General features: G+C 41.8%; 1 protein-coding gene across 1 annotated transcript in view; it reads right to left on the minus strand.

The window, feature by feature from the left end:
* Positions 1 to 22,183, minus strand: part of LOC126299097 (relaxin receptor 1) — a 756,631-nt gene that overhangs the window by 288,623 nt on the left and 445,825 nt on the right. Inside the window, exons 8-9 of the mRNA XM_049990771.1 lie at positions 16,352 to 16,420; positions 568 to 639 (exon numbers count right to left, since the gene is read on the minus strand). Of these exons, the coding sequence (XP_049846728.1) occupies positions 568 to 639; positions 16,352 to 16,420 (141 nt within the window). The remainder of the gene's footprint in view (positions 1 to 567; positions 640 to 16,351; positions 16,421 to 22,183) is intronic.

Consider the following 22,183-nt stretch of genomic DNA (forward strand, 5'->3'; position numbering starts at 1 on the left):
ATGACAGAAATGTCCGTCCATTTATTACTTGCACGACGTAAATAAACCTTGCTGTGGTTGTTGAATAATGTATTACTTTCTCCACCAACGATTCAGACACAAATTAGCTTAACAACGCCAGATGGTGTAGTGGGTCTGATTTCAAATAAAAGCAAAGTCTTGCCCTAAGCGGCTGGGATTAGCCTTGTACTGAAGGAAAGCAACGAGATCGTGCTTTTAAAGTCTGACAGCATCTAGCGTTGAACAAACAATTCCATACTAGTGATGAAAAACGGAGAAATGTATCTGTTGCGTACCTTTCTACGTCACGGTGTAAATCAGAATGGCAAGTTATTGGAGAGAACTGGATGTCGGTTCTATTTAATCTGTTATTTCTGGCTGCACATAACCTTTTTGTGCAAAAAGTTTTTTAAAAGACAAAATTTACATTTAGATTATGCGTTTTCCACATAAAGAATTTTTACAACTTCAGTCCTCCAATGATGATTTGGAATATTATGTAATGAAATAACGAGTCAACAACGCACATTCAGTCATTAGAAGGTGCGAGAAGACGGTTCTACTTACAATTGTGTAAGGCCTCTTAATGCGGCAAGCAGATCCTCCCCAATCAGCTCTATGTTATTCTCCTGCAGCATTCTGAAACGAAACAAAAAGTCGGTTGAGTATCAGCACAAAAAGAAGATTTACATTGATAATACATAATAAAAGAAGAAGACTCTCACTATAGTAATATAGCAATAGGTGAAATATACGGTGTTTTGTCAATTCTGAAGTAGACGGAGATTGTGGGGGAGTGACATGGTAAATGTCATACGGACCAGCCAACTATAATAACTAAGAAAGCATTATATATAAAATGTTATATAAATTGAAATGTTGCGGTGCCCATCTGGATAGCCGAGCGCGTTAACGCGCCACGTCCAGGACTTGGTGAAGTTAGCCGCCGCAGATCAAATCTGCCTCGCGGATTAGCGGCGGCGGCTGGTGAGCCGGCCGATCCGGATGTGGTTTTTAGGCGGTTTCCCACGTCCCGCCTCAGATACACGCTACACAAACATTTACAAAACGCTGTCACACTTGAGCGTGATATTTACTCAAGACGCAGACAGATGGGTCACACCAATTCCGTACCGTGAGTGTTGGTGGCATCAGGAAGGGCACCCGGCCACGAGATATCGCTAACGTTGCCAAATCCCGTCTAACAATGCCGCCCAGTAGAGAACGGGAGAAGGCAACGAAGAAGAAGTTGAAATGTTGTGATAGTGTGCAATCACTAACGAGGTCTGTGAAAAAGTAGAAGTACTTAGTCTAAAATAATAGTTTTATGTAACCGAGAGGTATTTAGTCCTTGACTATTTCGAAGTACTCTCCTTCTCTACTGACACACTTGTTCCAGCGGTGATCGCACAGCTTTCAGTTCCTGTGACGAATTGTCCTTAATATCATCACTGTTCTTGATGGCTTGTTGATTAACCAACGATTTTCAGTTCTGGAAACTAAACAATACTACATGGCACGAGATCTCGGAAGTTGGGTGCAGGAGGAGGACGGTCGTTTGAATAGTTAAATGAGCAAATTGAGTGAGCCGACGTGGTGTCATGTTGAGGGAATCATGAGTTGTCCTTCCGTAATTGTTGTTGTTTTTTGCCAGTTTTATACGACAATCGCTACAAAAGCCTTGTATAATAATGGTGGTCGGCTTTAGGCAAAAATTCGAAATCCACGATACCAATGCAGTCGAAGAAAACAGGGACCATGCCTTTGGAATTCGTTCAATATCAGGGTCCTTTTTCGGAGCATGCTGATTGTTTGGCTGCCCACTGTAATAACTGGACGTCAATATCAATGTCGCTGCCATATATGCGACACTACACTCTTTTGATGATTTTTTGCACCCATTTTCCTTCATCGTGTAGTTATTATTTCGAGGGATTCTTGCAGATGTTAACTAGATATTCCTTCTGCTCTTCTGTCATCAAACGAGTAACAAGCATTGCTCATCTCGATGGATGTTCAGTTATTCGGTTAAAATTTTCAGACACTAACAAACTGTGATTCATATCTCTTAAACAAGTTCTTTGACAGACGACAGTTTTCGCGAAAAAATTCTTGATATTCTGACTGATGTTAAAGAACAGCATAACACCCTGGTTATAGCAGCTGAGTGACAGTCACTTCGGTATCGGAAAAATCCTTCGTAAAATCATATTTGACCTAGGGCATTACCTTCGTATGTTTGGAACATAACGTTTTTGTGAATATTATTCTCATTTCGACGCAAAATTTCGCATTATAGAGTTGCTCCTTTAAATCAAAATCACCACGAATACAGTAATAGTTTTTACTCACATGGTAATAGCTCTGAAAGTAGAAGAGACGTCAACGGAGAGAAAAAATGTGTTTACTCTGAGGGTTATGACGATCACAGTGCTGTACGTCGCTAGTACACTTCGTCACCATCTACATCTACAGCTACATGGATCCACATTTAAGTGCCTGGCAGAGGGTTCATCGAACCACTTTCAAAATTCTCTATGATTCCAATCTCGTATAGCGCACGGAAAGAACAAAAACCTATATATTTCCGTGCGAGCTTTGATTTCCCTTATTGTATGGTGGTGATCGTTTCTCCCTACGTAGGTCGGTGTCAACAAAATATTTTCGCATTCGGAGGAGAAAGTTGATGATAGGAATTTCGTGAGAAGATTGCGTCGCGACAGAAATGCCTTCGTTTTGATGATTTTCAGTCCAATTCCTGTATCATTTCAGTGACACTCTCTCCCATATTATGCGATAATACAAACGCGCAGCCATTCTTTAAACTTTTTCGATGTACTCCGTCAATCCAACCTAGTAAGGATCCCACGCTCCGGAATAGTATTCTAAAAGAGGACGAACAAGCGTAGTTTGGGCATTCCTAGTTACCCTCTACCACGCTCAAAAACGTACGGTTAGTTTTTAAACAAACTATGTACTTTGAAGCTCTATGATTTATTTATTTTTGCTCAGCATTTACGCTACCCATTCATCTCTAAAATTTCCTCTTTCCGGAGTGCATTCATAATTTGACTATACAAACTTCTGAATTAAAGTTTATAGGTTTCTTTTACTCTATCAAGCTTCGATATGGTTGTTACGATTTTATCTGTGTTTGGATACATTAGAAATAACGGAACAAAATATAATTACTTGACCACTTACTACTTCTGTCGCATCATCCATTTTAGATGCTTATTTTTTTATTTAAGTCTTATTTCGTTACTATCCACAACTGTTATAAGTACTTAAAGATGAATTACATTGACTCTGTAAATTCTGATCCACTATTCTCTCAGCATTTTGGCTCCTGGAAACCTAGCTCCTCTTTGTATTCTGCGTAATATTCTTATAGTTATGCGGTATTGTACTTCTTCTTAGAAATGATGCAATTCGAAAGCCTTCAATTAGGCAGTGTGACTGCCAATACATTTAAGGCGTAATTAAGTTTAAATGTTTATATTAAGGCAGCACTTCCATAGGCATTATTGCATGCTCTTAATGAAATAGCACTAGAAGACAACGCGTAGTCTTCCTAGCCGCCTTGCCACGCTGGGTAGCCGCACCGTCTCAGGCGCCTTGTCACGGTTCGAGCGGCTCCCCCCGCCGAAGTTTCGATTCCTCCATCAGGCATGGGTGTGTGTTGTCCTTAGCGTAAGTTTGTTTAAGTTAGATAAAGTAGTGTGTAAACCTAGAGACCCATGACCTCAGCAGTTTGGTCCCATAGGAGCTACCACAAATTTTCCTAGCCGCCTTCTGGGTCGACGACAGTATGGCATGGCTCTCACTTTCATTACTGGGCAAGAAGCTACCGGTTTTGGACCATCCACGCCGTTGACTCAATAAAAATGAGTTATTTTTTTTACGTGGTCTCCAAGCTCTACGCCATATTTCTTGCAATTCCAGTAGGGTTTATTTGGAGAACACCATTCAAAAGTCAAGAACGCTTATATATATAAGCTACACTTTATATTCAGTCTTTATAGCGTAGTGAATTCCTGTTTTCTCATTCAGAGCCGTACAGCTTTAATGCACATACACTAGTCCATGACGACACAATATTTGTAAAATCAAGCCACATATTAATATTTCCAAAATGCTTTTGTCTTAATTTTCTTTAAACAATAAAATTTACAGATCATTTTAAATTAACAGTTGTTCAGTTCTGAAACACACTTCGCGTAACTCGGCCAGTCTGTGGCCGGTTAACCCAACTTTTCAAAACACGTGACGGAACAACACTTCGGAGTTAGTAAAGGGGGCTGTCTTTCTACGCAGCGGAAGAATCATTACAAACTGTCAACTTCGAAAATCTAATATTTGTACTTTACTATAACAGTTAGATGAGTATAAAACTATCCTCATAATTTGATACGGTAGTAGCCGGGGAATCAAATCAATTCATGTTCGCTTATACCGTTGCTAATTTGAAGCCTGCACACAAAAATAAGACACAGGGAGATGGAAAAAGTTTTCTACACAGAAAAAGAAACATGCCTGAATATCAAAAATTACAAGACGTATCGAGAAGATTACTGAAAAAGCATTTAACTAAAGTATTTTGGAGAGTGAGATGATGGCTGATATTTCAATGGAAAGTTACCACTTCATTGTCTACCTGTGCTTTGCAAAACGTATGAATACACAGCCGGAAAAAATAATACACCTATGAATACTACGTCGATTTTGATCCAATGACGGCATATGCAACCTGGAGGATAGTACATGTGATGACAATGGTTTCACCGTCGCCCGCCAACACATAGCATAGTGGCATAGCTACCTGAGCGTCATTTTTATCTACCTTTTAATGGAGAATCATTACAGACAGAAGGCTTAGTGTGGTGCAGATTTGTCAATCAAGCAGGCAACCATGCCAAGGAGACAAACTTGTCATTCCTAGTGCCAACAGAGTGAGCTTGAAAGGAGTCAAATTGTGGTCTTCCGAGGGGCGGGATGATCCTTTCAGAGAACTACCACACAAGTTCGACGTGCTGCACCAGTTGAGCAACGATGCTGGCATCAGCGGTCAAGTGAACATTCTCACGTCCGTAGGCAGGGTTCTGGATGTCCACACAGCACAAATGTCAGCCAGAATCGTCGTATTGGAAGGGCAGCAATGGCTGATCACACACCTGCCACAGCGCTATTAAGAGGTCTTGTGGGCTCAGATGTGTCAACGCGAACTGTTGCGAACCGGTTATTAGCAATGGGACTATGGGCACGCACACTTCTAGCCCGTCTTGGCTCACTTGGAAGATGGAATACCTCCCCCCCCCCCCCCCCCCCCCCCCGTAGTCTTCAGCGATGAAAAGAGACTCTGCCTACACGCAAGCGATGGCTGCTTGTGAGTACGGTGTATACCTGGTGAGCGCTATCTCGTAGAGGGAATTCGTCCAAGACACACCGGTTTCACCACAGACCTTAAGGTCTGCGGTGCGATAAGCTACAACCCTCGTACACCTTCGGTGTTTCTGGAGGGGACGCTAACCAGCGCATGTTACCTGCAAAATGTTGTTAGACCCTTTCTTTTGTCAGTCTTGCAACACGAAAGTGCTGTGTTGTTACAACAGGATAATGTTCACCCACACAGCCTGTGAAACTCAACGTGCTCTGCAAGATATGCAGCAACTTCCCTGGTTGGGCGTTGATGACCGCGCAGTTGAGCGTCCAACAAACCAAACATCATCATCATCACCCTCCCTGGCCAGCACGATCTCCTGACTTGTCAACAATCGAGCACGTGTGGGATATGATGGGGTGAGAAGTGACTCGTGCGACTCGTCAACCAACAACTGTTACTGAAAAGCGGGAACAGGCTGAGCAGGAGTAGCATAGTGTACTCCTGGACAGTGTTCGCCATGTGTACAATCGACTGGATACCAGAGTCAGCACCTGCATTGCCGCCCGTAGAGGCAACACCACGTACTAGTATGGGTGTTTCAGCATTGGCCGATACCTGGTACCTCAGAACCGCTTCTGCTATTGATCTGTAAACGGAATCATTTCATGGACTCAATATGCAACGTTGCAACAATAAATCTTGATAGAATTGGAAATCTCAAAAATTGTGTACTAATTTTTGCAGTCGTGTAATTAAGCTTTATAGTAATGTTACAGCAGCAGCAAACCAAGCAACGCTCCACATTCTGTCCCTCATAAGCCAGTCGGCACCACTAGGCCAATGGAATCATCGGATGCTTTAGTGAGGGGCTTTGCCTCAGCACACCGCTCTCTGGCCGATGTCGGCTTTCTTAACTTTGGAGCTGCTACTTCTCAGTCAGTTAGCTCCTCAGTTCGCCTCACGAGGCTGAATGCACACCTGTCCAGTCATCTCACCGAGGAAAAAGTCCCCGGGAATACCAAGTATCGAACCCAGTTCCTCCTCATAGCAGCCAGCATATCTGATCAGTGAGCTACGAAATGATCCAGGAGTAGCTTTGTAATTTGCATATAATTACTGCCGGAAGTATGTGTTAGAGGCCCTGAAACATCCACGCAATCAGTAAGTTAATTGAAAGGTGGATTAAAGAAACTTCCTGTCTTTTGCGCCTTAGAAAGTAGGACACATTGCAGGTTGTCCAAAATGACGTCTAGGTCTAAAGTTCACGAGCTTGAAAGTCCGTATTTGGACAATAAAAGATTTGCTGTAAAGTACACAGAGCAGTTCTTGCGGCACTCAGAGCTATGCTTGCTCTGCATCTAGGAATAATTTAGGATATAACAATCTTCCCCCCCCCCCCCCCCCCGCACCCGCGTAACTTCGCTTGCTAACGATGGAAGAAACTGCACAGTGGGAGTCGTTGGACGTCTCATTCAAGTTTTACTTGCCGGATAATTTTTCACTAAATGAGCAGCATTTTCATGGAGAAGGAATTTCTGATCAGTCTTCAGTTGTGCTCCGATAAAGAAAAAGACGCGAAAATAGTGCGCAAGAAATAGAAATGAAACTGACTGTTTTGCTGCAGCAAAAATTACAAGTAACTTATATGAGTAAATTAATCATTTACATGGTTGAACATCTACGGTCGTGTATTATAGAACAGCAAACTGTATATTATCCGCGTTCGGACTGTGAGGCTTGCTGATTATCAGTGTACAGTTCAGCGAATTTAGAAAATTAAAAACGAAAAGGAATTAGAACGAATATTATCGTTTACAATTTACTTTTTGTATGTGAATCTTATTTTAACAACAGACTGCCAAGTCCACCGTCGGACGTCCCTGGAAATTTTTCTACTGTTTCCTATTTCGTCTTCAGCGCTTTTAACATAACCACTGCCAATTTCCTATCCGTATGATTACGTAGTCCTTACCCTACGAGTTGAAGTTCGAATATTTCCAACCCGTCGTTTCAGTCGAGTAACACGTATGTAATGTAGTGAGCTTTCATATGTGACATGCAGCATGTCTTACAAATACAGTAAATAGGAGCTTCCAGTAAAAAATATGTATTTCGGATTATCCATTTTTTCGGTTTGCCGTGCTGTCAAGAGTCTGCAGTAATCCAGGCGCTTGCTGCATATTACAATAATGTAATACTTTCTCAAGAGTAAGGTAAAAGCTTCCGGACTGCCACAGAAATTGCGCTGATAATAATGAAGTGTCTCTTTAATAGTTCCTCGTTATCCAGTACCCTAAATTAAGTGAAAGAGAAAGTAAATAATGAGTCTGTTTCTTCAATTACAGTAAAAATGGTTTGCTGAATTCAATCGTCGCCCTACTTCCTTTGAAACTAATGCACGTGAAGGACGTCCCTGAACTTTAACAACAAATGAAAACAAAACGAAAGTGCGTACTATGATACTAAATAATCGATGGTGAGAAATATGTGAAATAGCTGATACTATAATATAATAAAGGAAAGCATACAGTAATGCTTATATCACAATTCAACAATGAGAGTTCCTTGGTAAAACAGGTGCTGCATTTGTCAAATGCTGAGCAATATCAAATACGAAGACAATTTTTTCAGTAACGTTTAGACTTATATATCAAAAGAATCCATCTTATTTTGTTTGCTTGAATCTTATTATTGATGAAACGTCGGTCAACACTCCACGCTAGATCTTGTGTACCGGCTCTCTTGATTCTAAAAGAAAATAACACCTTTCATCAGATCAATGTACGTATCCACAAAGGGGCTTTAAAAATAAGTAAACTGAGATATCTGAATGAAGTACTGATAGAACATTCACTTCCTTCAGCAGATTTGAGGCCCTGTAACTGTCTTCTATATTTTACCTAAAGAAAAGTCTGGACGAAGTAGTTTTGCGTCCAAAAAATACGATATGGCAGCCGTAAACTAGCATTTCGTAAACATTTCGCAATGCATTTGAAGGACTGATCCTACTTGCAGAATTAGCTTAGCATAAATTTGTTTGACCTAAGATGGAAAAAAATTTAAACCCACTTTCAGGAATGAAACAGAACGTTTTGAACGACTAGAGATAGGACGTTCATATTTACATTACATGTACATTAGTATGTTCTGTAGAAATGATTAACGTTTCAGTCACCTCCGTTCAGCATGTGTCCTGTTGCTTGTGGGCCCAGCGTCCGCCATGGGCCCTGATAACTTGTCCCATGCGAGATGGCATCGAACGCGTGATAAGGCGTGAATGGCGTTCTGTGGCATAGTTATAAAGTTCATCTCTGGTGGTTGGCATTGGGTCACAGCGAGGCACCCGTTGCTTCACAATATCCTACACATTTTCGATTGGAGACAAGTCTGGTTCTCTGGCGGACCAGAGCAAAAGGCTGACATCCTGCGACAACAAGGAGACACGTGTTCGTGTAGCAACATGTGGTTGTGCATTGTCTTGCTGAAAAATGGCGTCTGTGGTGGTGTGCAGAAAGGGTATGGCTACGGGTCGCAGGATGCCATTCAAGTAGCTCACACTCATCGCAGTGCCCTGGACACGCACCAGCTTTGATTTGTGGTTGTACCCAACAGCATCCCACGCCACAAGGCCTCGAATTGACGCTGTACGTCTTCTGCGAATGCAGTCAGTGTGATGCCGTTACCCCTGTCTGCGGAGAAACAAAATGCGAACATCACTTTTAAACAAAGAGAACCTGGATTCGTCTGAAAACATTACCTGATGCTATTCCCGTCCCCAGTGACGTCGTTCCATAAACCGCTGCCGTCTAGCATGTTTCTCCACATTCGTCAAATTCGACAAATCACCAGAATTTCACATCACTACAACGGCTTGTGGATGCTCATACGTGTGTCAGGTGTTTGATTAAAACAGCAGTAGAAATGCGTTGTTTCCAATGGCAGGAGAGCATTACCTTGTGGAGTTTCATCTACGGATGAAAGAGAGTGTCAAAATGTTAGGACGTCACATGTCTGAAGCAGAGGAAATGTTAAACTAAAAGCAGTACTGTTTGCTTTGAACGGCGTAACTATCGATTTCGAAAACTCATGACCGTTGCCTGTAACGAATAGTAATAATCGGATGAAACAGTCACAAGTTTATAAAGGTGAACGTAACTCGAGTACAATAAAAGGCTAACGTACATCCGAGCGTGCATATCTTCCTCTCTACATGCGGTCCGCTTCCCACGTTGGTCAAATCTCCAAAAGAATTTTATTTTTATAGTCTAAGCCGCTTCTCGTCTATTTCCTTTTACAAAATAGTTCCTTAATTTATTTTTATAATCTTCAAACATTATCGAGATTTTTATTTCCACGTTTGCGTTTCATTTAAATTTAAGAATACGACAGGCTTCTTGCACAAAACTTTCTCGTTGTTAAATCATGATTACAATCTACCGCACTCGGTCATCTGATGTATGTCTCGCGTCGACTATTTCATACACTTCAGCGTCTTCATTTATACTCTGCAGGTCACTGTACTGTGCGTGCCTGTAGGTATATCGTGTACCACTGTAATTTTCCCCTTTTCTTGATCCATTCTGAAATGGTCCACGGGGAGAGGAACTGTCAGCAAAGCTCTGAACGAGCTCGAATTTTCTGATTTTCTCGTCTTTGCAGTTTCGTGAGATGTGACCACAGTGTTGCCGATCTCTTCTTAGGACTAATGCTCTCATAATTCCAACAAAAACTTCCCCATGATGCACAATTTCTCTTATGTAGCTCCTGCCATTGGCTTTTAATGAGCCTCGCTTTGACGCTCTCGCGTTTACTAAACTATACTATGACGAATCTCGACGCTCTCATATTGATTATTTCTGTCACCTATATTCATCCTACCTGATATGGCTCACAGACAGATGGTCCATAATAGGGAATTTGTTTGAGTAGTCCTTTTGTAAAATATCACTTTCGTGGCTCTGGTTCATTTGATACAGGACATCTTACTGAACGGCACGACCTTCTGAAGTATTTGTTTGCCTGACCGGTATTCGAACATATAGCCAAATCATCAGTGGCATACATTGTGCACTTCTGCCTCAAACGACACTTTGTGATGGCTAAAAATGGTGTGGATCTCTGCGATACACAGATAGTCTTATATAAATTTTGTTGTTGTGGTTGTGGTCTTCAGTCCAAGGACTAGTTTGATGCAGCAGCTCTCCATGCTACTCTATCCTCCGCAAAGCGTCTTCATCTCCGAATAACAACTACAGCTTACATCCTTCCGAATCTGCTTACTCTACTCACTTCTTGGTCTCCCTCTACAACTTTTACCCTCACACCTCCTTCCAGTACTAAAGTGGAGATCTCTAGACGTCTCAGAATATTACTTATCAACCGATCCTATCCTATAGTCAGGTTGTGCAAGAAATTTGGACATGTTATAATTGTAAAAATGCTAAACGATCATACTCTCCGGCCGTTTCACTTCCTAAGATTTTTTCAGTGAAACTATGCCTGCCACCAGTTTTCCCTAGAGCAATTTTTTGGGTTTTTGTGGCCTATAAGGACGCTCCCGATGCTTATTATTAGATGTTTACGGTTGTTACTGTATACATTGATAAATCGTCCATCATGGCATCAAACAATAACTGTTTATTGTCTATTTATCAGCAATACGTTACAGCTCTTTATGTAAGGTCAGCTTCCATTTCCAGAAGCAAGTGTCGATCTTGTGCAGCTCTACCAACTTTACGCTTCAGTTAACTGGCGTTGCCTCTTACCTGTACAGTATACACAACGCCATCATTCTCATCATAACAACCGTCGGCGAAAAGCCTCACGGAACTTACGAAGTTACCCACCAGGTCGTTTATACACTGACCCAAAGAATCACAACACCAAAACGTAATTAATGTAGAGAAATCAAATTTTTGGAATACATTTGTTTAGGTAACATATTTACATGATTAACATTGCAAGACAACAGGTTAATATAAGTGCGAGATAAGCCAATGCAAATGTGAAACAGCCCGCATCTCGTGGTCGTGCGGTAGCGTTCTCGCTTGCCACGCCAGGGTTCCCGGGTTCGATTCCCGGCGGGGTCAGGGATTTTCTCTGCCTCGTGATGGCTGGGTGTTGTGTGATGTCCTTAGGTTAGTTAGGTTTAAGTAGTTCTAAGTTCTAGGGGACTGATGACCATAGATGTTAAGTCCCATAGTGACCAGAGCCAAATGTGAAACGCTGGCACATTAATAACCGATGTAGCCATGACAATATTGAACGCAGGCACTCAAACGTACGCGCATTGTGTTGTACAAGTGAAGGTGACAGTTCGTGGGTTGAAGTCCCATGCCTGTTCCACATGGTCGGTCAATACAGGGATGGTTAATGCTTTCTAACCAGCTCAGGGCCAACACTGACACCAAGGCAAAACATGATTTTATCAGAAAATACAACAGACCTACACCCTGCCATCTAACGTGTTCTCGCGCAATAGCACTGAAATCAAAAGTTGCTGTGGTTTGGGGTCAGTGGAAACCTCGCTTTAGAGAGTCTGAGTCGGAGCTGTCTTCGAAATAATCGGTTTTTAACAGTTCATTGGATCACTGTGGTGCCTACTGCTGCTCAGACTGCTGCTGCAGATGCAGTACGGTACGCCAGGGCCATAAGCCGAACACGATGGTCTTCCTTCTCGGCAGTGCCACGTGGCCGTAAGGACCCCGGTCTTCTTGCGACCGTACATTCTCGTGGCCATCGCTGCCAGCAGTCATGAACAGTGGCTACGGTCCAGTCAAGCCTTTCTGCAGTATCGCAGAAGGAACATCCAGCTTCTCGTAGCCCTATTACACGACCTCGTTCAAGCTCAGTGAGGTATTGATAACGGCATTTTTGTCGCCTTAAAGGCATTCTTGACTAACATCAACTCACTACGTCCAGTCTCAAAGGTAACCAACGCTCACGAATATTACAGCGTGTATTTAAAGCAGACATGATGTGCATCCTCACTCTAGAGTTACTAGTGCCACTCTTCTGCGAATGGTGCGAACTTACTTAAATAGACATCATCTTTCAGATGTAGAAACACGCCTAGAAACTTCTGTGTATGTTGCAAAACTCCTTCTCGGTGTTGCGATTTATTCCGTCAGTGTATATATAGTAGCAGTTTCTTGCAGTATGACTGAAGTTACTTTCATGTCTGACGATTTCATCCTATTAAAAAAGACGCGCTGGAAACTATCTTTTAGAACACTCTTCGATCAAAAGTGTCCCGATAGTTATTAGTGGAGATTAACTCTTTCAGACCCTCTGGTTACAATTGTGTACATCAACCTGTACTTTGTTTTACCTGCAACAAAAGTATTTTTTTCTAATAGATACCTGAGGTACACATTTCCGAATGAGCAACCTTTTCATCATACGTAAGTGCTGCCAACTGTTGCGCATCACTATGAAAATATGAGCAAGTCCATGTAGCACTGCGTAGCACCACGTGGCCATAAGAATACACGGATGTGGTTGGTTCGGTATATTCCACTGTATAATTGCATATTATTGCTGTCGTTTTACTTGGTAATTATTGAATGATCATCCTGCTATTGATGACCATAAATAATACTTCGTAATCAGTTATTTTAGTCCATAAAATGATTCCAAGTGTACAAAGTATGTTCTGAAAGCAGGTGCATATTTCAGTATAAATCTTGCATCTAAAATCATTAAAAAAATCACCTAAGAGCATTGCCAGATAAAGAAAAATATTCCTTCCCCCAAATAAAATTCTGGTCTGAAAGTATTAATACGGGCTATGTCCACCCTTCGCCGTTATGACGACTTGAACTCTGCTAGGGACACTTTCAGTGAAGTGTTTGAATGTATGTGGAGGAAATGCAACCCATGCCTCCTCAAGCGAACAGATCGACGCTCTGACTTACGCCAAAGGCGTCGCACTTGGTTCAAATAGTCTCTGGGTACGTCAGTCCATTTCAGGAATGTTATTGTCTACAAACTATTGCCTCACAATTGCTGCTTTATGACGGCGTTCATTGTAATGCCGATGTAAAGGGTTATCATCTTAGAAGTATTCCTCTACAATTCGCAGTAGACAATAGTCTAAAATGCTTTCATATCTTTCCACAATTAGCGTTTTCTTGAACACAATAAAGGTATCACACCCTAACCATGAAAAATATCCTTACACCGTCACTCCATCTCGCTACTGGTACTGCATGATGCGGGCTTCCTAATGAAAATGATGTGGTGGTGTGGTGTGGCCCTCAACTACGTATCCTCCGACTCAGAGTTGAAATATTAAAAGTTTTGGCTGGTTTCGTTGTCTAGGGGCTGGGATACGTAGTTTCCGCATTAGAAGCCAAATACTGCTGAGTCGACAGTATACAATATGAATAGACACATGAATCGAATGGTCGAAGGTTCCTATCACTCGGTAATTGCGAATTTAGAATGTAACAAAGACGTTTATAAATGAAAGACTGCAATTAAATAAATTCTGCAGGTACTATCTTAACGACTTTGAATGATGAGTACGATAGTAGAAGTACTTTTGAGAATGTGGTATTTTTCTGCAAAACACTTATTGGTGCCTATGGTCCAGCAATTAAATAAAATACAAGTTGAATAACAGGGAAACAAGAGATTTCTACTGCGCGAAATTAGTTATGAACGACGACAGTGCTCGCTATATATTCACTTCTAAACGCATACTACGTCTTCACTGTAGAGACCTCGGAAATTTCACAAGTTCACAAGTCAACACTCCGAAGCACTTCTATCTCTGGCGACCACACGCAAACTGCTCCACACTCCAAGTCTCTCTCGCGACAGTGCGTCCCGTCCAGCACTCTACACGTCCTGTGCCCTTACTGTTCTCTCACTTCCATCCAGTCTCCCCATTCACGAGCGCTGTGATTGGCTAGACTGCTCCCGTCCTGTCTTCAAGCCAACGCACACTCACAATCGTAATGAAACACATTCGAAATACTGGCTTTACATTTAAATAACTTGAAATTAACACGCTCTAACACACATTTTAAATAGACAAACAAATTAAATAAACATATATTAAATGAATAGCAACAAAGGTACGCCAGTAGCCTAATGTCTCTATGCTTTCTAAAACACAGTAAATATTTAACCAATTTCTTCTTGAATGGTATATATCGGACGTAAACAAAGACATAGATGAATAAATATATTTATAAGCATGCTGCTACCGTTTCTTCGTGTAACTGTGGAGTACTTATGGCCTGACGCGATCGATAGTAATCGGCCACTTTGACCTCCAATAACTCATGTACTATTCACGCTACATGCCTGTAATTTATACCAATTTAGTTTTACACTAATAGCTTTCTAAAGCACATCTAGCGACAAAATCGGATGTACGGTTTAGATTTTGGAAATTCGTTGCTTGGTGTTAATTGTATAATTTACCGTCAGATACTAAACTTTAAACTAATAAAGATATTGAAAATCTGATTACACCATCAGAATAGTCATGCAAATAATGGTAATGAACATCTTTCTTTTGAAGGTATCATGATTCCTCTGGCTATTATTAATTTCTATATGAACTGCGAATATCTGCCATTATGGTTTCACAAAGTCCGCCATCTTTGGCACTCTCGGAGTACAAGTCTCTTTCATCGACACAGCGTCACCAAGGGATTCCCAGCGACGTGCTCGGTCTGGACCATGCGCTGGGGCTACCCCTCCTGTCCGGCTAACATTCAGCACCACGTGTTTGCTGCCGGGCCCCTGCTTCCCGAGCGGCCCGCGAGGCCACGCCAACTCCGAACTTGGAATATTTCCAGGGCGCGACAACTCGCCCGTTACCTCACAAGGAGATGGCAGGCATTGTTCTCCAGGCAATCACCAAACCCAAATCTTTATTTCGGATTGCCGCAGGCCATGGTGTGATTCATCGTTCGAAATCACTTGTTCCCAGTTATCCACTGTCTGTACACTACCTGACGCTTCGATTAGTATTGACTGCAGAAATGTGTGGCTTACAAGTTCGACCATTGTATCTCACTCTTCTTATCTCCCTGAGCAGTCATTGTGCTAGTTGAATTTCTGGTAGCACTTTGGAATTCCCGAGTGATTCGTTCCACTGATTTCATGCGATTTTTATAATCACCCTCGACAATGCTCGACTTTGGAATTCGCGAGTGATTCGTTCCACTGATTTCATGCGATTTTTATAATCACCCTCGACAATGTTCGACGATCTCTGTCCGGCGGTACATCAGGTATGCCCTGACTTGGCTTAGCTGTGGCTGTTCGCTCACGTTTCCACATCGTCAGGAGTCGACTTGGGCAGCTTTAAAAAGATTGTAATTTAACTGATGTATTTGTTTTTCGGGTAACATCTAATGGCTAGTCCATGCTCGGAGTCACTGAGCGACCGATTTTATTGTAACTGCTTTTCTTTTCCCTTTATTCTCATATTGGCGGGTCCGCTTCACGTGGTATCTGGTGGTTATTTCCGCATTATATAAGGGTGTCCGTATACTTTTGATGGGCGGGGTAGCCGTGCCGTCTCGGGCGGCTTGTCACGGCGCGGCTCCCCCCCCCCCCCCCCCCCCCCGTCGGAGGTTCGAATCCTGCATCGAGCTTGGGTGTGTGTGTTGTACTTATGATAAGTTAGTTTAAGTTAGATTATGCAGTACGTAAGCCTAGGGACCGATGTACTAACCATTTTGGTCCCAAAGTCCTTACCACGAATTTCCCATTTACGTATACTTTTGATAAGACACTGGACATTCTCCATCTAATCACAAAGCTAGTCCTACACTTAGTCCTTGTAATAGAGTAACATGTGTGATAGGCTCAGCTTGTTCTTGGGAGATACAGATGTTAATTGTAACGTAATATTTATTTTACATTTGTGTTACGTTAACGAGTTACTAACATAAAAACAAATAATTACTTGACTCTATTGAATGTGTTGATTTTTGTACTCACAGAAGTTTCAGTCGAGGTAGCTCGGGAAATTTCTCACCTTCCAACGTGAGCGCATTCCTTGACAAGTCCCTGAAATCATAGACATTAGCTATTTAGTGCGATTCAGTAAAATGTAAAATAAATGGAAATAATGGATTCAGGAAAAGTTGTAGGGCACTAAATCAACAGTTCTATTACCGTAATTCACTTTCGAAAATAATACAAAGTTTCTATAAGTGTCATGCTGTATATGTTCTTTCCACTTAAAGGTTCATTTGTTTTCGTGTAGTTGATTAGTTAAATATTCCTTTCTGCTCGAACATACCACTAACAGCTACGTCTTTAGCTACGGAATTTTAGCATACGTTGCATGGCTTGAACAAGGAATGAACCTTGGCACAATTACAGAAACCATTTGTCAAAAGCGAACCCTAAGCAAGAAAAGTAGTCTGGATTGGAACCAGGTTCCTCTCAAAGATTAGTGGCCCATCGTAGGCTCTGCACAAACTCCATTAGCTAGATATAAACTAAACTCTGTACAAAAGAAAGACCCAGTGGTACCAACCGACCACCGTGTCATCCTCAGCCGATGGGCGTCACTGGATGTGGATACGTAGGGGTATGTGGTCAGCACACAGTTCTCCCGTGCGTTTTATCTGCAAAATGGTTGATAAAGTAGAAACTTCGGTTTAGAAGGCAAAACAGAATAGACATACGGTAATGTTATAAATGTTCATCGAATTTAACATACAACATGTACTCTACAAGAACTTTGATCGATTACAAATAGTATCTGAACTTTCTTAAGTAATAAAAAATTGAAAAACTGATTATAGAATCATACTATGAATTATTAATGACTTTATCCGTTTACCTGAAATATTCGAGGTTATTCTCTAGTATATAGAGGCACTGGGCCTTAATATTCCACGATACGTGCATATTTACTGGGTGACTAAGCGTCTACCTAGCCCATCAAAGAAGAATACCTGTTTAACATAAGAAAATGCGACTGTCATCAGTTAATGGTCAAAATAGTGTCAGCTCTGAACGACATTCGACTTCTAGACCCGGAAAGTATTCTTGATTAACGGCAACAGTCGCCTTTTTTCAAGTTAATAATCGTTAATTACTTTGTAAATTCATACACTGGCGATTCTGTTTGTGACAATAACGGTCATCAGATTTTCGTATAAAGCGATCTAGAACAAAAGTTTCAGACATCACTAGTAAAACCAATTCGTTTAAGCCCCACGAAAATACTTTCTGTACAAATACATGTTGTAATATGGCATACCAAGAGTACAATTAAAATTAAAATATCACTTTGTACAACAGTAGAACGTACCCCAGACGGAAATGAGTTCTATCTTCAGCAATAAGGTAGTAAGATGCAGCTCTAAAGCCTATGATTCATATTGTATTTTGTGGGAAGCATCAATTTGTTGTTAGTGGCATATGTGCGGAATATGTAAAAAATCGAGTTTCAAAAATTTCTATTTTATTTACTTTATCTTCTCATGAACCATGCACCCTTACGAGGTGGGGTGGCTTGCATGCCTAAACGATGCAAGCAGCAGTACTGTAGGTGCAACCATAACAGCAGAGAAATCAGACTAACCTGTGGTTCCTGAAGAAGCACAGCAGCCTTTCTAGGAGTTGCAGGGTCAATGGTCTGGATGATTGACTGATCTGGCCTTTTAACATTGGAAAACATTGTTGTGCTGGTAGTACAAATGGCTAAAAGCAATGGGAAACTCCAGTCGCTATTTTTTCCCCGATGACATACAGCTCTACTGTATGCTTCTAGGATGACGTCATTCTCTTGGCTAAGACGTGTTGGAGGTACATTAGTCCACCGTTTCGATCTCCAAGCAGAGACTACTTAGGAGGAAGTAGTCATCACGAAAACCAAACCGGAATTATATGCGTCGGAATGCGGAAACTTAGCTGTCTTAATCTGGTGGACAACTTGGAAAATTTAACAAGAAGTTAGATATAGTGGGAATTAGTGAAGTGTAGTGGCAAGAAGAACAGGACTTCCGGTCACGTCAGCATAAAGTTATCAACAAAAAATCAAACAGGGATAAAGCTGGAGGTATGCCTAATAATCAGGAATAGAAATGCGAGCAAGATTCTATGAAAAGGATCATAGAACGCATTATCGTAGAAAAAGATAGACACGACGGCAATACCTACCACAGTAATACAAGTTTATATGCCAACTAGCTCCTCAGATGACACAGATATTGAAAGAATGTATAAGATAAAGAAAATTATTTAGATAGTTAAGGGAGGCGAAAGTTTAACTGCGATGGATGACTGTAATTCAGTAGTGGAAAAAGGAAAAGAAGGAAAAATAGTAGGAAAACACAGACTGCGGATAGGAATGAGATAGGGACGTGCCCGGTGGAATTTAGCACGGAGCACGATTTAATCTTCTCTAACACTAGGTTTATGAATAATAAAATGAAGCTGTACACGTGGAAGAGACGTGGGGGAGGACGGTTTCAGACTGGTTATACGATAATAAGGCACGGATTTAGAAATCAGATTTTAAGGGGTGAGACGCTTCCAGGGACGATTAAATCTAAAGAAATTTCAAAAAAGCAGAAGGCAGGATCCAGCTAAATTAAAAGAACCAAAGGTTGATGAGAGTTTCGCTAGCAGCATAACGCAACATTGGATTGAAAATGGGGAAAGGGGTACAATAGAAGGCAAATGGGTAACTTTGAGAAATGAACTAACAAAAACAGGAGAGGATCGCGCAGGTACACTACTGGCCATTAAAATTGCTACACCACGAAGATGACGTGCTACAGACGCGAAATTTAACCGACAGGAAGAAGATGGTGTGATATGCAAATGATTAGCGTTTCAGAGCATTCACACAAGGTTGGTGCCGGTGGCGACACCTACAACGTGTTGACATGAGGAAAGTTTGCAACCGGTTTCTCATACACAAACAGCTGTTGACGGCGTTGCCTGGTGAAACGTTGTTGTGGTGCCTCGTGTAAGGAGGAGAAATGCGTACCCTCAGGTTTCCGACTTTGATAAAGGTCGGACTGTAGCCTAATGCGATTGCGGTTTATCGTGTCGCAACATTGCTGCTCGCATTGGTCTAGATCCAATGACTGTTAGCAGAATATGGAATCGGTGGGTTCAGGAGGGTAATACGGAACGCCTTGCTGGATCCCAACGGCCTCGTATCACTAGCAGTCGAGGTGACTGGCATCTTATCAGCATGGCTGTAACGGATCGTGCAGCTACGTCTCGATCCATGAGTCAACAGATGGGGACATCCGCAAGACAACAACCACCTGCACGAACAGTTCGACGATGTTTGTAGCAGCATGGACTATCAGCTCGGAGACCATGGCTGCGGTTACCCTTGACGCTGCATCACAGACAGTAGCGCCTACAATGGTGTACTGAACGACGAACCTGGGTGCACGAATGGCAAAACGTAATTTTTTCTGATGAATCCAGGTTCTGTTTACAGCACCATGATGGTCGCATCCTTGTTTGGCGACATCGCGGTGAACGCACATTGGAAGCGTGTATTCGTCATCGCCATACTGGAGTATCACCCGGCGTGATGGTATGGAGTGCCATTTGTTACACGTCTCGGTCGCCTCTTGTTCGCATTGAAGGCACTTTCAACAGTGGACGTTATATTTCAGATTTGTTACGACCTGTGGCTCTACCCTTCATTCGATCCCAGCGAAACCCTAGATTTCAGCAGGATAATGCACGACCGTATGTTGCAGGTCCTGTACGGGCCTTTCTGGATTCAGAAAATGTTCGATTGCTGCCCTGGCCAGCACATTCCCCAAATCTCTCACCAATTGAAAACGTCTGGTCAGTGGTGGCGGAGCAACTGGCTTGTCACAATACGCCAGTCACTACTCTTGATGAACTGTGGTATCGTGTTGAAGCTGTATGGGCAGCTGCACCTGTACACGCCATCCAAGCTGTGTTTGACTCAATGCCAAGGCGTATCAAGGCCGTTATTACGGCCAGAGGTTGTTGTTCTGGATACTGATTTCTCAGGATCTACGCACCCAAATTGCGTGAAAATGTAATTACATGTCAGTTCTAGTATAATATATTTGTCCAATGAATGCCCGTTTATCATCTGCATTTCTTCTTGGTGTAACAATTTTAATGGCCAGTAGTGTAAAACAACCACGCGTAGTAGGAATCCTTGGATAACACAGGACATTATGAATTTAATTGACGAAAGGAGAAAATTTAAAAATGTAGCTAACGAAGCATGTGAAAGGGAATACAGACGTCAATAATTTATTGACAGAAGTTGCAAAATCTCTAAAAGACAACTGTAAGGCTGTAGAAACAAGCATGAATTGGCGAAATATAGAGTTCACCGACAGGAAAATTAAAGAGGCTTTTGGAGGTAAAAGAAGCGGCTGTATGAATATCAAGAGCTCAGACGGTAAGCTAGTACTAAGCAAAGAAGGGAAAACTGAAAGAAGGAAGGAATATATAGAGTATCTACATAGGTAAGCAAAATTGAGGACAATATTACAGAAAGAGAAGAGGAAGTAAGTGAAGATGGCAAGGGAGATATAATATTACGAGAAGAGTTTGAGAGAGCACTAGAACATCTTAGTGGAAACAAGGCCCTTGGAGTAAACGACATTCCCTCGGAGTTATTGCGACCACTGGCATCTACATCTACATCTACATCTACATCCATACTCCGCAAGCCACCTGACGGTGTGTGGCGGAGGGTACCCTGAGTACCTCTATCGGTTCTCCCTTCTATTCCAGTCTCGTATTGTACGTGGAAAGAAGGATTGTCGGTATGCTTCTGTGTGGGCTCTAATCTCTCTGATTTTATCCTCATGGTCTCTTCGCGAGATATACGTAGGAGGGAGCAATATACTGCTTGACTCTTCGGTGAAGGTATGTTCTCGAAACTTTAACAAAAGCCCGTACCGAGCTACTGAGCGTCTCTCCTGCAGAGTCTTCCACTGGAGTTTATCTATCATCTATCATCTATCATGATAACCGTTCCACCTTGTGTGCAAGATATAGATACAAGGGAAATATCTTCAGATCTCAAGAAGAATTTAATATTACAATTTCAAAGAAGTGAGCTGCTGTCAGGTGGGAATATTACCGAATCATCATTTTAATACGTCGCGTTTGCAAAGTATTGACACGAACAGTGAAAAAGCTGCTAGAATCCACACGCGGTAAGATCCATCAACGACTTGCAGCCGATATATTACAAATTATTTCACCATACGTGAGACGGTGATAGTCGGTCCCTTGTTTTTCAGTCCATTATACACCTAGTGAACTAACCAATACAGTTGTAACAAATAGTAAACTTAGCCGCCGTTTGATACGACAAAAATTATTCAATGAAATGGAGTACTTGTTCATAGTAAGTTCTTTATCTTCCCAGCCCACTACCTGAGGAACCGGACATCAGCCAGGATACCAGATCACACGACACGCACGAGAGCAGTGCGGGTTGCCTGACGCCCAGGCGATCACCTATTTAGTATCCACATAAGAAATTTGATATTTGAATTGTGGTTCAGCATTACCCATTACGAAGCAACAAACCTTTTTATTTTGTTTCCGGCTTGCCGCTTCCCAATATGTAAAGGTTATATAGTTTAAACAGTTGCGGGGTGTGAATAGTACTCATTAAGAGGTATAATTTTGTGTTAAAAATTTAATATAGCAAGACAAGTACAGTGACGGAAAATAAATCACATCACAAAGAAGGAGTTCTGCGACATAAACGAAAGTTGGTAGGAGTGTTTCTACTTCTGAAAGACCATGTCTATTTACATTTTTCGCCAGTCGCATAGG

This window comes from Schistocerca gregaria, chromosome X, assembly GCF_023897955.1.
Source record: "Schistocerca gregaria isolate iqSchGreg1 chromosome X, iqSchGreg1.2, whole genome shotgun sequence".
NCBI classification, from domain to species: domain Eukaryota; kingdom Metazoa; phylum Arthropoda; class Insecta; order Orthoptera; family Acrididae; genus Schistocerca; species Schistocerca gregaria.